General features: G+C 38.5%; 1 protein-coding gene across 1 annotated transcript in view; it reads right to left on the bottom strand.

Annotated features, from left to right (window-relative positions):
- Window positions 1–6,353: 6,353 nt before the first annotated feature.
- The window catches only part of LOC141359517 (calpain-2 catalytic subunit-like), a 36,531-nt gene continuing 26,787 nt past the window's right edge, over window positions 6,354–16,097 (bottom strand). The window contains exons 13-21 of the mRNA XM_073862113.1: window positions 15,044–15,080; window positions 14,610–14,675; window positions 14,443–14,500; window positions 14,301–14,365; window positions 14,056–14,124; window positions 13,691–13,769; window positions 10,930–11,046; window positions 9,212–9,267; window positions 6,354–9,122 (exon numbers count right to left, since the gene is read on the bottom strand). Of these exons, the coding sequence (XP_073718214.1) occupies window positions 9,099–9,122; window positions 9,212–9,267; window positions 10,930–11,046; window positions 13,691–13,769; window positions 14,056–14,124; window positions 14,301–14,365; window positions 14,443–14,500; window positions 14,610–14,675; window positions 15,044–15,080 (571 nt within the window). The 3' untranslated portion in view covers window positions 6,354–9,098. The remainder of the gene's footprint in view (window positions 9,123–9,211; window positions 9,268–10,929; window positions 11,047–13,690; window positions 13,770–14,055; window positions 14,125–14,300; window positions 14,366–14,442; window positions 14,501–14,609; window positions 14,676–15,043; window positions 15,081–16,097) is intronic.

Genomic DNA, 16,097 nt, shown 5'->3' on the forward strand with positions numbered 1-16,097 from the left:
AAAAATGAACATGTTGCATACAGCACGTGGAAACAGACATACGCTACGTCCCAAACCGCCTACCTCCACACTATATAGTAGGCAAAGAGCACGAGAAGTAGTGCTTTTCGCCCACTATACAGTATAGAAGTATGCGGCCCGGGACGCAGCCATATACCTTTACACGCAGCTTTTTCATGTGTGGATGCTGGTCGCGCGCATTGGTAAAAAATAAAAAAACAAAAATAACACGGTCTAATTTTGAAATGCATTGTTGTAACGCGCTCGTTACTAAGACTGTAACGAGTAAAATATTACCAGAATTTTATTAGTAATGCGTTATATTACTGCGTTACAGCAAAAACTAATATATTACTGTAATATATTATATTTTGTAATGCGTTACTCCCAACACTGTTAATTACATTATCTTAAAGTAGTGTAACTACTGTAGCATGTAAAAAATGCACGTAAATGAAGTGAGCAAGAGCGCTCAACAATTATATCTAATCAACAGGCACTTGAAACCTAGCTACCAGGTTGCTCAAACAACAAAATCACCAGCTAACTTACTTTAAATTTGCAAGAACTATATACTAATAACCCCAAAAACATAAGTCCACTTACAGTTCTCACGGACACACGTTTTATCAACTGGCTATCCTCCAGACATAACGGACCACGTCTTTCTCTCATTTCGGTCGTGTGGGGCGCATGCACACTCACGGTGTGAACCGCATCCGCGCTATTCTCCGAGATGTTTTATTAACTGGCTAGTTATCCCCCAGACAGTGATGGTCCAGATCATGTCTTTTTTCATTTCGGCTATTTCATTTCTTTTTTGGGGGGACGATAAGGCGGTAGGGTTTCCAAGCTTAGGCGGGCCGCCCGACCTGAAATGTGCTGCGGGAAACCCTGTGATTGATTACTCTAATCTTATCAAGGATGACAGTTGAATTATTTTTTTGGATTTTTTCAAGGCCTTTGACACAATTGAGCATCCTTTCATTTTTTTCTGTTTAGAGCGTTTTGGTTTCGGGCCCTAGGAAATAGATCCGTAAAGTTAGCGCATGGCACAACCCAGAGATTTCTTCTAGAAAGGGGAATCCGACAAGGCTGTCCAGTCTCGGTATTGTCAAGAATCGGGACGAAAGGCGAGGAACACGAAGGAGGATGCAGATGCAGGTTACGAACATAAATGACATTTATTTAAATAAATAACATCAAACAAAACACGAGCAAACAAACAGGCAGGTAAAAACTGGAACAAAACAGAACACGGAGCACAACTGATGAGTAACAGGTGACGACAGGCGACGATGAACCAGTGAGTGAATGACAGAAAACAAGGGTATAAATACACAGACAATCAAACAAGGAACAGGTGTAATGAGTTAATGTTATCAGTAAATGAAAGTCCAGGTGACAAGGATCAGAGACAAACGCAAAACATGACACGGATCGAACCGTGACATAAGCACCCCATAAGGAGTGGCTCCCAGACACTCCACCACGACACAAAAACAAAAGTCCAGGTGGGCGAATCTGGGGGAGGGACGGAGGGCTCAGAAGCCCAGGCAGAACTGGCAGAGCCGAAGTCCAGGGCGGGTCCATCCACAACAGACCAGCATCACTGGACCAAACAGCGCTCTTCTTCGGCCATCTTGGGCCAAGGCAGAGAGTTCAACCATAGAGGGAACCGGCTTAGAAGATTCGACCATCGCGGGAACTGAAGATTTAACCATCACAGGAATTGACTCAGGAGGTTCAACCATTAGAGGAACTGACTTGGAAGGCTTGACCGCTACAGGAACCGATGTAGAAGGTTCAACCATCACGGAAACCAACCTTGTCCCCACCGTTGCGTAACCCGCTGCATCCATGTATGACCGGTTCATCTGTCAGGAATCGGGACGAAAGGTGAGGAACACGAAGGAGGATGCAAATGCAGGTTACGAACAAAAATGACATTTATTCAAATAAATAACATCAAACAAAACACGAGCAAACAAACAGGCAGGTAAAAACTGGAACAAAACAGAACACGGAGCACAACTGACGAGTAACAGGCGACGACAGGCGACGATGAACTGGTGAGTGAATGACAGAAAACAAGGGTATAAATACACTGACAATCAAACAAGGAACAGGTGCAATGAGTTAATGTAATCAGTCAATGAAAGTCCAGGTGACAAGGATCAGAGACAAACACAAAACATGACATGGATCGAACCGTGACATAAGCGCCCCATAAGGAGTGGCTCCCAGACACTCCACCATGACAAAAAAACAAAAGTCCAGGTGGGCAAATCTGGGGGAGGGACTGAGGGCTAAGAAGCCCAGGCAGAACCGGCAGAGCGGAAGTCCAGGGCGGGTCCATCCACTACAGACCAGCATCACTGGACCAAACAGCGCTCTTCTTCGGCCATCTTGGGCCAGGCAGAGAGTTCAACCATAGAGGGAACCGGCTTAGAAGATTAAACCATCGCGGGAACCAAAGATTCAACCGTCACAGGAATTGACCCAGGAGGTTCGACCATTTGAGGAACTGACTTGGAAGGCTCGACCGCTACAGGAACCGACGTAGAAGGTTCAACCGTCACGGGAACCAACCTTGTCCCCACCGTTGCGTAACCCGCTGCATCCATGTATGACCGGTTTATCTGTCAGGAATTGGGACAAAAGGTGAGGAACACGAAGGAGGATGTAGATGCAGGTTACGAACATAAATGACATTTATTCAAATAAATAACATCAAACAAAACACGAGCAAACAACAGGCAGGTAAAAACTGGAACAAAACAGAACACGGAGCACAACTGACGAGTGACAGGCGACGACAGGCGACGACAGGCGACGATGAACTGGTGAGTGAATGACAGAAAACAAGGGTATAAATACACTGACAATCAAACAAGGAACAGGTGCAATGAGTTAATGTAATCAGTCAATGAAAGTCCAGGTGACAAGGATCAGAGACAAACACAAAACATGACACGGATCGAACCGTGACATAAGCGCCCTATAAGGAGTGGCTCCCAGACACTCCACCATGACAAAAAAACAAAAGTCCAGGTGGGCGAATCTGGGGGAGGGACGGAGGGCTAAGAAGCCCAGGCAGAACCGGCAGAGCGGAAGTCCAGGGCGGGTCCATCCACTACAGACCAGCATCACTGGACCAAACAGCGCTCTTCTTCGGCCAACTTGGGCCAGGCAGAGAGTTCAACCATAGAGGGAACCGGCTTAGAAGATTAAACCATCGCGGGAACCAAAGATTCAACCGTCACAGGAATTGACCCAGGAGGTTCGACCATTTGAGGAACTGACTTGGAAGGCTCGACCGCTACAGGAACCGACGTAGAAGGTTCAACCGTCACGGGAACCAACCTTGTCCCCACCGTTGCGTAACCCGCTGCATCCATGTATGACCGGTTCATCTGTCAGGAATTGGGACAAAAGGTGAGGAACACGAAGGAGGATGTAGATGCAGGTTACGAACATAAATGACATTTATTCAAATAAATAACATCAAACAAAACACGAGCAAACAACAGGCAGGTAAAAACTGGAACAAAACAGAACACGGAGCACAACTGACGAGTGACAGGCGACGACAGGCGACGACAGGCGACGACAGGCGACGATGAACTGGTGAGTGAATGACAGAAAACAAGGGTATAAATACACTGACAATCAAACAAGGAACAGGTGTAATGAGTTAATGTAATTAGTCAATGAAAATCCAGGTGACAAGGATCAGAGACAAACACAAAACATGACACGGATCGAACCGTGACATGTATATCTTTTTCTTATTGTAGCACAGGCCTTCTGTCATTTCATTAAGAATACTAAACTAGAAGGGATTCATATTGCCGGTAGAAATATTTTGATTAGTCAGCTAGCGGATGACGCAACCTTATTTTTAAAAAACTCCAGCCAGATTCATTAGGCTATTAAAAGTATTCAGCTCTTTTCAAATGCCCTCAGGTCTGTGCCTCAATATTAAAAAGTGTGAAATATTAGCCTTGAAAAGCTCCTTCCTTGTACCTATAGATAAAAAGTAAATTTAATCTCTGGTTATTAAGGGACTTGTTATAGGTAGAGTCCTTCTGTCAAAAGCTGAAGGAATCTCTAGGCTGATCTATGTTGCTTCATCTATACATTTAGTACATTTAGTACATTTAGTTTATTGTATCTATACAATAAAACTATCAAAACTATAGATCAGATTTTATTTATTTTCTATGGAAGAATCATGTACACTATATTCGTAAATCTGTTGTTTTAAATTCGCTTAACAGTGGTGGCCTAGATTTTCTAGATTTCTCTACTTTAAATAATACTTTCAACATTTATTGACTAAAATGTTTTGTGTGGGATCACATGGTCTCAGTGTTGGTTTTACTAGACCACGTGTTCCCTGTGTCTTGTCACTTTTACCCCGCTCCTCTTTATTGGTTAACCCATGTCACCTGTTGTCCTCATTAGTTCTCCCCTATTTAAGGTCCTTGCGTTTGTTGTTCTGTGCATTGTTGTCTCATGCCTGTGTATACTCTGTCTCAGTTAAGTATAGTGATATTCAGGGTTCTAAATTAACACCCGCCAATGTAGGTTAAATTTCATTTTGGCGGGTGTTAAAGTGCCTATATTATGAAAAACTCACTTTTTCTGGGTTTTGGGGTGTTATTTTGTGTCTCTGATGCTCCCACACGCATACAAACTTGGAAAAAAATCCATCCATGCTGTTTTGAGTGAGATACACGTTTCTGAATGTCCTCTGCCTTGAGTCTCAGATTGTGCGAGTTCAAACTCAGCTCCGTTGTTACGTAACTAGCCGTTTCAGTTTGAATTTTCCCGCCCACCACCCCACTCGCAGGTCTCCACCCACCAGGGAGCTAGAGAGAGCACAGAGCAGTCAGTCACTTCGCTGATACTCTGCTGTTATCATGTCTCACTGAAATAACAGCGCTATTTGGATATTATGGATTATACTCCCACCTACTTTTAAAAACAAAGTTTTAACGCGTGGTTATTGGAACCCGGAGTAATCTTATATACAGTGTGTTAGTGTTACGACGCAAATAGTCATCAGATTGTAGGCGATAAGACATTCCTGCGAAATCTGATGTAAACAACAGACTATGTATCTATATTTCACGGATTATACGCATTTGTGGACAAAAATGGTAATTGGATGTATTTTATTGGACTTTCATGGATCATTCACACATCTGAAACAGACTGGATTCGATTCGCGATCGTTGTATCAACACAAAAGGTAAGAAGTCACGTTATATTTTGCATGTTGTCATCTTCTGTCACAAAATACTACAGTTATGATGCTAGAGCATCTGTATCTCAAAACAGAGATCATACATTGATGCTAATCCCGTAAATTATACCTTTTAAATGTATATGTTATTGTTTGTAGACAGTAACGTTAGGCTATATAGATATTTTGCAGGCAAGATAGTTTACAGCGTGGTTTCGAAAGTTTAAAAAAAAATTTACAGCTTTATTTTACAATTCTACAAGAACTAAGTAATAGTGCTTTGCCAAACTAAAAGTTTTTTTTTTGCCAAACTAACCGAGACCGGGCCTTACCGCCCCAGCTTTTCTGACGAGGCTAACCCCCGAGCCTCTTATAACTTTACGGTCTGGACCTCCCGCTAGCTTCTAACAATTAGCATGCGGTCCACAAGCAGTATACATCCCCCGCCGGGTCTTAATTTCTGTAATTTGTGAAAATAATGCGTTTGAAAATGTTTTATAACGGGAATATGTTAGCATTGTCCAGGGAAAACGAGTGTATTGTTGAAACTGCTACATCACAATTGACTCTGGAATCATTGTGTGTCATAAGTTTCTTCTCCTGTAGTGTACTTATTAGTGATACTTTTCTGCTTGATTTGTCTGTTGGCAACATAAACCGTTAATAATAATAATATATAAAATAATAACACAGTATGGTGTTTACTGCTCACGATATCACTATGCATGCGCACATGACGTTAGTAGTGGGGCGTGATCAAAGGAGCAGCAGCTCATAAATATGTAATGACTAGCTCAAAACGGCACAATCTGAAATGCACTGAAACAGAGGCTCCTAGAGATGGGTAACAATCTTTTCCTACAAGCTATTTCGAGCAAACAACTTTTGAAACATGCTTTATGGAACTCATACACCTATTTAACTTGTGCAAAAAGCAGTAATAAGATGGGCACTTTAAAATAATAAACGTAACTAAACATTAATATTGTAAAACTTTTAGACTTTAAATTAATGTCATAAAATGTATGTTCATTAGTGTTAGATGACAATGTCTGAACCATGAGACAGATGGAGGAACAAACAACATTCAACAAAGTGATGATAGCATAAAATAAGCAGAGTTTATTGAATAAGTTTACAGGTAGTTGCATTTCAATACTAAGTCTAACTTTATCTGAATATAAACCAATTCAACAGGTGTTATTATACCAAGCAAAGACAGTAGACACTTTGTACTTTCAAAACTTCCCAAGGCATTCCCTTATCCGTAATTGTGAAGACAACACAGCACCCGACATAAGATTAAACAGTAATAAAAATAAGAAAAAGAATAAATGATAGAATATAAAAAAATAGTAAATGTTAGGCTAACACTTTTTACATCTTTGTTAATGTCAGTTAAAGGAACATATTAATCATAAAATGGCCCGAAAGAAATCATTTTCATTTCAAATACTTATATAAACAGTGGTCCGGCCAGGATAGTTGCAGCCTTCAACTGATGTTTATGTTGTCATGTTGTGTATTGGCCACCAGGGGCCCGTTCTTCGTACGTCGCTAACTCAGTTAGCTGAATTTGATTGTTGACGATTTGGCATGATCTTTTCGAAGCTCATCCTACACTTGCTGTCATAGCAACCGGTCCCTAAGCTCAAACCTGCTCGGGAGCAGGCTTATTTCATGTAAACAAGATTAGCTTGTACCTTTTTAAGCGGAGATGATACGGGAGGTCTGACGCAGTTGTATATTCTCCATTATATGAGCGCATTATAAGATGCACAATGAAAAGCTTTTAAAATTCAACACGTAATACAAAAGGATATATTAATTAAATCTTTTAGCGATGTTATTTAAAAAAATATATAATATAACAAATATATTTTTTCTGTACTTGTGCGACTTGTTTTTGTTTAACAGCTTTGATTATTATTCTTAAACGGATGACAAGACAAAGATGCTGATCACATTCATTTTAAATTTATTTGAATTTTCCCTAATAAAAACAGCAATCAATCATACCCAGCACTAGATGCTAGTTATGTACAATAAAGAATATTACTCGGTGTGAAATAAGTTTCCTTTGAATAAACAAATCTCCTATTTTAGTTTTGTCTTTAGATTGTCAAGTAGCTTACAATGTCATTCATGAAAGGGTTTTCGTTTAGTAATTTCTATCTATTCTATCATTAAAACTCTGTCTACAAACATGTTACTCTGTCCCTTTCCTGTGACAAAAATGCCAATAACTAAATAAGTTTTTTGCACATATTTTCACATATCTTTATCTTCTTTACTACACTTTAATACAATTCAAATTTTATTTATCAGAAATTAAATTGTTGCATTGGCTGTGGGTTTAAGAGAGCAGCTGCCTCCAGAGTTTAGAGACATCACTCCTGCCCGCACATCACATGAAGATACAAGACCACCACCTGTGTTTTTTATTCTGCTTTTTAAGTCAAAATTGCATTTAATTGTTTTTAAAAGAGACTTAAAGTACTTTAGGAGCATCAAATTTTAATTACATTCATTAATTTCAATCTTTGAAAAGCATAGTAAAGATTTCAAGATTATATTTTTACAGAAAATGTTACATTATTTATGGTGATTTATGTACAAAAGTAGCTTTAAGTGGGTTTTTAAATTCAGTGTCATAAAAAGTTCAAAACCTTCCATCAATAGCTCTCAGACTGCAGAGGTTAAAAAAATGGCCGTGTTCTTGGCCATTGTAACAACCGGCCAATCACAGTGTTGCTGATCAGTGTTTCTACTATCGATATGTATTGCCTTTTCTTGCAATGCACGAACGTGCAGTGATCTCAGATAATTCAATCCTGCCATACTAATCATCAACAGCAGAGGTGTTCAAAGAACCAGATAAGCAAGATCATAATTATCGAAATCTGAACATCTCGGATGTCTCATTTGATCTCGGATGTAGTAAGCAACGTACGAAGAACTGACCCCAGTTGTGTGATTGCAGTACCAGTTTTGGCCACAATCCTACATACTGTTCCTTTAATGATAATACAATTGTTCATGATAATCAATTGTGCATTATCCGAGGTGAACAGTTACTACTTTTCATTTAAAAAATGTAATACTAAAATTAACATGAAGTATCATTCATTGTCAGTTCACTGTTGAAAAATGTTACCAATGTGTCAGGATTCTGCCTGTATCTTGTCTTGTTGTATATCTAGTTCTAGTATGGCAGAGTCCTGACAGTACAATGTTTTATGTGGGAGATACGTGGTTTTGGGATTGTTTTATAAGACTTTTTATACGGCCCCTTACCTGTTATTATTTTCAGCTGTTCCCCTCATTAGTTCTCTCTATTTAATGTCCCTGTGCTCTTTGTTCTGTGCTTGTGTGTTTGTCTCTTTCACTGTGAGTATCGTGTCCTGAAATATATCCTGTCTAGTTTATTGTCATTTAGTAGAGTCTGTTTGTCGTGTTGTTCTAGTTTAGTCAGTGTTTGTTATCTAGTGTTTGTAATGTTTTACCCCCTCGTGGGTTTTTGTTTTGTTGTTTTTTCTTGTTAATTAAAGTCTTTAGTGTTTTGTATACATCTGTCCTTGCCTGGGTTCTTGCCTTGCCATTTCCTGACACAATGTTAGTAAATAGAATTATTGGTAAGAGAAAGAAAATTATAATGAAAGAAATGTTGTAACTAAAAAAATGCTAAATGAATATTAAAAACTCAGATTTTTAGATTCATCGCCATTAACAAATTGCATATCAAAAACAATTTAAGGTTAAGATAACACACTCGGGCTGATTTTACTCCATTACCATCTCCTGGAGTGGAATTCTTCTGTTTTTGCAGGAAATTTGTGGGTTTTTAATTGAGGGTCAAGCAAAGCCACTACAAAACAAAGCACAAACACAATAACAAAACTGTATAATATACAAAATCATCACAATTTGTAATCTGAATTAACATTTGCACTTCACCTGCAGGATATTCAGCTCGATTATTCCGGTGTTCTTATCGAACATTTGAAACATTTCTGTGTAGATAAAAAAGCAAGTAAGCCATTTCTGGTACCTTGACAGATTGTGAATGTTTCTTGTTGTATTAACACAGTGGTTCTCAACCCTAGTCCTTGGCCCCCTCTCCCAGAGTGTTTTAGATGTCTCCTGATATGAAACACTTGATTCCACTCATTAGACTCCTTCCAGGCCTTGTTTACACGTACATGGTTATTTTTAAAAACTTAGAGATTTACCTTCGTTTGTGCCTCTCGTTTACACACGAACTGAGAACTCGCCTCTGATACCCCGTTTACACGAAGGAAAGACGCATATATTTCCCTGCGGTTTGGCCTGTCATTTACACGAAAACCGCGTTTTTATTACAGAAAACGATTATTTCTAAAACCTCCGGCCAAAGTGGATATTTCTGATTACCCCGGTTATGTGTTGCCGTGTCAACTGGGAGAAACGGGGTTTTAGGTTCTTAAACGTCACATTTTGCGCCAGAAAATGTTTAACGTCATGAGAGCGCCCTTAGTTTGTTTGGCTACTTGATCAATCAGGTTTATTATGGCTGAATACCAAACAGCCTACTTCCATACTATATAGTACGCAAAGTAGCGCTTTTTACATACTATATAGTATGGAAGTAGGCGTTTTGGGATTCAGCCCATGTTTGCTGTTATGAAAGGAACAGGAAGTCGCTCGTGTTCTTCGTTGGTGTCGGTTCTGACGATTTTGATTGGCTTGCATGGCTGTATTCCCCTTCCTACACTGCCTCCCACAGCTTTGGCATAGTTATTATGCCGATCGACGGCGTATTTATGCGAGTTGATGTAAATGGAACGTTTTTTTGAAAACGATGTTGTGTGCACGATGTTATTATTGAAAACGGAGGCGGGAAAGTATTCGTTTCTCAAAATACCCGGCTATGTGTAAATGTAGCCTGAAACCGATTGTTTCTAAAAACTCCGGCCAGAGTGGAGATCTTGAAAATCTTCGGCTGCACGGTTGCATGTAAACTGAGACAAATGGATGTTTAAGCAGGCAACGTCACAGAGTATGCGCCAGAGCTCGCACCTACGCCAAAAGTGCGACCTATGTTTACATGATGTGACTGCTACTCTGAACGCTTCCAAAATCACATTTATATTTGTGCAAACTCATTTCGTGTGTTTGTATTTGCAAATACAGCCGCTCCATTATGTCGAGGAGCAGATACGAGTGCTCGACAGACGGATGATGTCAAAGTACCGCGAGAGCGATTCGAAATTAGACCTCTACGCGTGATTCCTCAACTCGCTCTCGTGGTACTTTGACGTCATCGACATCGTTCACCTACTGCAACAACTCCTCCCTCCAACATGAAGAACCAGTTCGCGTCACCACCAGCGCTGCCGGTGATTGGCTTACGTGGGCTTGAGCTTCTCTTGATGGCATATATGCACGGGTACTATAAATAAACACTTTTCTGAAAACTGACATGTGTGCACGGTATTATATTTGAAACCGGAGAGGTTGAAATGTCCGTTTATGAAAAAAGCCGCCCACGTGTAAACATAGCCCCAGAATGTTTGAAACGTTTCCTTAATTTATACACTAACACGCTGGTGAACTGAATCAGGTATATGGAGACATCTAAAATGTTCTGGGAGGGGATTAGAGTTGAGAACCCCTGTATTAACAGATAAACTTACTGCAGCGCATCTCCAAGTTGATCAGGCAGCCCACAAAGTTATCAAAGTCAATGGCTTGCTGCTTATCGGCATAATGTGAGATTATCACCTGAAATATATCACTGTTCACTTCAAACCCTGTGGAGAAAACACACAATCAAATTTCATTGTGACCACTTCTTCCATCTTCATAAACATATTTATTACACGGCTCTCTGGAATGCTTGATTCTGATTGGTCAGTTGAGACATTTGCAGGTTCGTTCTTTTCAAATAATAACCGCTCCAAAATAATAACGCATAGCCGGACTATGCACGAGTAAAATCGCTCCGCGCCAATAAAGATCAATAAAGATTACTGTCTGTATGGCGCCATCTTGTGACAAACACTCGACAACCACGACAAGACACAGACAGCTTACTGAGACTGAACTTGACAAAATAGAGCATGACAGCTACGAAGCCAACACACACAAAAACAGTGGCGGAGCCAGAGGGGTGTCCAAGGTGGCACTGGACACCCTTGACATGTCACTGGCCACCCCGTGTGCCACCCCTAATTTAATGCGCTACTTTCACTTAATCTAAGCTATGTTTATTTTCGACGTGCGGCAGCGCAGCACATTGTTAAAAACAAACATTATGAATATTAACCGTCCCTGCGGTCGCGGCGCAAACTCTTTATTTTTTAATCACTGCGCAAAAAAACTTGGATTACTCTGCTGATTTTGGACACACAGATATGATTTATACATCATTTAAAACTTTCAAGTGTCATTTTTTTGTGTGTCTATAAAACTGAATGTTGTGCTTTTCACAAAATTAAGAAAATACATAATGCGCGTTCTGTTATCTCTCCATCAGTGACGTCTTTTCAAAAACGCGTCAGAAAAATTACTGTAACTTAACGAATACTTTTCATACCATCAGAAGATAAATGTCATGTCTACATAATGCTTGGAATCTCTTTAAAATGATGTAAGTGAAGTCGTACATTTTGCTAATACTACATGATTTATTTTCACCGTATATGCTGGAAGTGTGGTAATTGTCTTGTGGACTGAATAAAGTCTAAGATTGCCAATTCTTTTTACAACAAAACCCAGCACCATGTTTTCGTTCTTGATGTGATCTTTATAGGCTACTGTATGATTGTTAATTCAACTGGATTGCCACATTGAACTTGAAAGCGCGACGCGCATATCCGATGTGCGCGTTCACAGCCAGAGCTTAAACGACTTCATATTCGCGTCTTTTTGGCTTAAACGGACAAATGCTCATTTGTCAAAATAGCTGTCTTGGTGATTTTCATACTAAACATTTGGTTACTGTACGTCTTAAACGAATAAACATTTTATTGGATTCGGTCTTAGCCTAACCTGTTGAAGTCTCTCTGTCATTAAAGTTAATTAAATATTAAAAGAAAAAAGAAAACTTTTGCATCTTCTGTATCTTAGTAAATAAAGATTAATCGAAACATCCTTTGTGATGAGCTCTGCTATTTGAAGTAAGTTTAAGGTTTATTATGGAGTTTAGATTTCCTGATATTTTGTTTCATTAAAGGGATAGTTCACAAAATGAAAATTCTGTCATCATTCCCACATCCCTATGTTGTTCAAAACCTGTACGAAATTCTTTCTTCTTATGAACACAAAAGAAGATATTTTGATAAACGATGGTATGCACCCAGCTGTTAACCATTGACTTCCATAGTAGGAATAAAAACAACATAATGGGATTTAATGGATATACCATTAATTGTGTGCTTATCATCATTTATCAAAATATCCTCTTCCGTGTTTATTAAAATAAAATACAGGTTTAGAACAACACAAGGGTGAGCAAATGATGACAGAATCCCCATCTTTGGGTGAATCCCTTTAACAGACAGTAAATCAGATGTAAGAAATACAGTAGAAAGATTTAAAATTCACCCTTATTATGTTTATCTAATGCGATCAAAAGATTAATTTATGCTTTCTTGATACATGGTTAAATGTAATTTTCTTTTATGGACTATGGACCCCCTAAAGTAGCTTTGGGCACCCCCTGGCCACCCCATTAAAAAAATTCTAGTTCCGCCACTGCACAAAAATACAGAATGGGCATTAAAACTTCTCAAAGACTGGCTAAAAGAGAAAAAATGGAGACAGACAAGTATGAAGCAGCGGATCTTAATAAGGTATTACGATCATTTTATGCTGTGCAAAGTTTCGCGGAAGGATAAAAATGTTAATTTAAAACAAATATGCCAATAAAATGTTTAAAATTCATATTCATGTCCAGTTTTTTTCTTATGTGGCAAGTAGCCGTGTAATAAGCGGGATAATGTAGAGGCAGCCGGTAGTTATTGGGAAATAAGCCCCTTCAGTGTGATCACACTGTCGGGGCTTATTTCCCAATAACTACCGGCTGCCTCTACATTATCCCTTACATCAGTGGTTCTCAAACTGGGGTCCGGGGCCCCCAGGGGGGCCGCGAGATGGTGCCAGGGGGGCCACAGTTTTATTACATTTTATAAAATACATTCATTTAGCATGAATTCTGTGTAATTAAACCTAAAAAAATAAGGCTACTAGCCAACAGCACTACTTTGTATAAATTTAAATGTTTTGTTTAATTAAAATGTTACATTTTAGAACAGTTTTTGTCATAAATTTTCTTTGGGGGGGCCGCAAAGGAATGCATCGTACACAAGGGGGGCCGCATGCGGAAAAAGTTTGAGAACCACTGCCTTACATAATAGTCTGTCCTATAGACAAACTAGTATGAACATTAATTACCTGCATCTTTTAGTGCATCTCTCATCTCATATGAACTCATAGTGCCTGACTTGTCTGTGTCGCGCTTCTTAAAGATTTCCTGATGAGGTATCACAGAAAATAAACACAATGAAGAATTTATTATAACTTTAATGCACACACAGTTGCACTTTATGGCCACTTATACTGCTGTAACTTTACTGTAAATACAGTTGTCACTTCTCAATTCTTTCCATGCATATTTTGCTTATTTACAGACATTAAAACTGCTTTCTACGATTCAATTCACCCCTGAATAATTCAGATGGTAACAACAGAATTTAAATTGAATCCATGCAGTGTGCACACAGCTGAACTAGATAACTGAGTTATTTAGTGTGATTTACCAAATATTCCTGGATCATTATACACAGTGTGTGAAACTCCACCAGACCAAGTTTGTCACTGCCATTTTTCTGGACTGAGGGTCAAGGGTCATGATGGGGTTATGATAGTTTCATGATGAAGTGACATAATAATCTTAAAATATAAAATTATATCTGATGTCTGCATAAATTCATCCAAAGATATCCTAAACAATATAAAACCCAGTAATGTATCATTTGTTTATAATCCAGTAAGGAAAGGATACGTCTAACAGGTTGATAATGTGACGACACGTTTCCAAACTGAAACCATCAGACTTGATATCAGTTCCTGTGTAAAAACAATATACAATGAGATAACAAATGATGTGAGAATCCTTAAGTTAGCTTAAATGTGAATTTTCTTACTTTCAGACACAAATTTGTTCAGCATCTGCTGTAGCTCCTTCACAGACACCTCTGAGTCCTGAATAGAAAAGACAAAATTACATCTCAACATTACTGTGATCAATATTTTGTACATCCTACTGCACAGGCAAATAAAACCAAAAATCCAAATTAAAAATTGATCTCACATTTCCAGCAAACTGCATAAAAAGCTGTTTACAACTTGGGTCCACATCACTGTCAGATATGCAATCCTGAAAGAAATAAAATGATATTATATTTTGTCCAGTAGTTTGTTTAATTCAGGGGAAATGTAACTCAATAGAGTATATATAAATTCATTGATGTGAATAGTTGTTATACATTTGCCAATCTTACATTTTAGTTCAGATTATAATAATTATAAATTAAATATTGATTAAAATTGTCAAGTACTTTCTGTTTGTCTTTATTTGTTCAATTTAAGTGGTCTTGTGGCAAATGCATTTTAAAGTACAATACCTCTCAATTATTGTTATAATTGCTTCAAAAACATGAAATATTTTGTTTGAAATTGAACTACCCATATTCCTTCTTTATCTAACAACAATACACACTATTTGTAATTAATAGATTAATTTACCTTTTGAATATTTGCAGTGATATTAACATCCATTGGGCTGCATGGAAAAGAGACAAGAGAAATATCCATCATGCATTTGTAGGAAATAATTACTATTTGGGACGACGTCAAGTTCATGTGAAAGGTCAGATATTGAGGTTATCTTGAGGGTTTAGTTTTATAATGGTTTGTAATATCCCTACACTATGTTTAACAGACAAGTGAACTAGTACCACCATGTGGGGTAAACTGGACACAATTTGTAAGATAAAAAAAAGCATAATCTGTAGTTTTAAAGGTGCCAAAGAATGCATGTAAATAATCTGTTAAATTGTTCTCTGATATCTACATAGAAGGGGTGGCTTTATTAAGTGCAAAAACTATCCAAACGGTTTTACATGTCCATTTACAACCCTAGAATTTGCCTTTGGAATGAAAAGATGATGCATTTTTATCTTTTTATTAAGTTAAATGAAAGGCAGTATAAACATTCTTTGAATGATTCCTTGTTATTTAAAGCCAAGATGAACAGAATATGACACAAACATAACAAAAGAAAAAAAATATTTGATAACTAAACCTAAAAAATAACAAATGTGATCCTCCCTGTGAAGACCCGGCTACAGTTCAGCGATCTTATTTAAGATTTAGCGCGTTTACTCTCATTCTGGCGTAATAGTCAAGGTTACTAAGGGGACTATTTTCAAGCACTGTGTAATATCATTGCGCCTGCTGCAGCCATGTTACGGCAGCAAAGTCCATGATTATTACGCCAGAATGAGAGTATAGTTCTTATCCATATCTGCCTAGAAAATCACAACTTTTAATTTTCTGTTAGTCTTAGTACACGATGTAACTACAGAAGAGTCAAGTTTTAAATAGGAAAAAATAAAGAAACTCTTTGGTTATTTTTTAGCGCGATGCTAATGGTCTAATCAGATTCAATGGATTATGCTAAGCTATGTGTGGTAGGGTAGGTTCCCTCCCAAGTAATTATTAGTAGCCTATCAGCAGTTAATGCTGGGTTATTTAAAGACCGTGTTTATGCCACCTGGATATGCGTCACTGGTGACTC

This window comes from Misgurnus anguillicaudatus, chromosome 23, assembly GCF_027580225.2.
Source record: "Misgurnus anguillicaudatus chromosome 23, ASM2758022v2, whole genome shotgun sequence".
Lineage (NCBI taxonomy): Eukaryota > Metazoa > Chordata > Actinopteri > Cypriniformes > Cobitidae > Misgurnus > Misgurnus anguillicaudatus.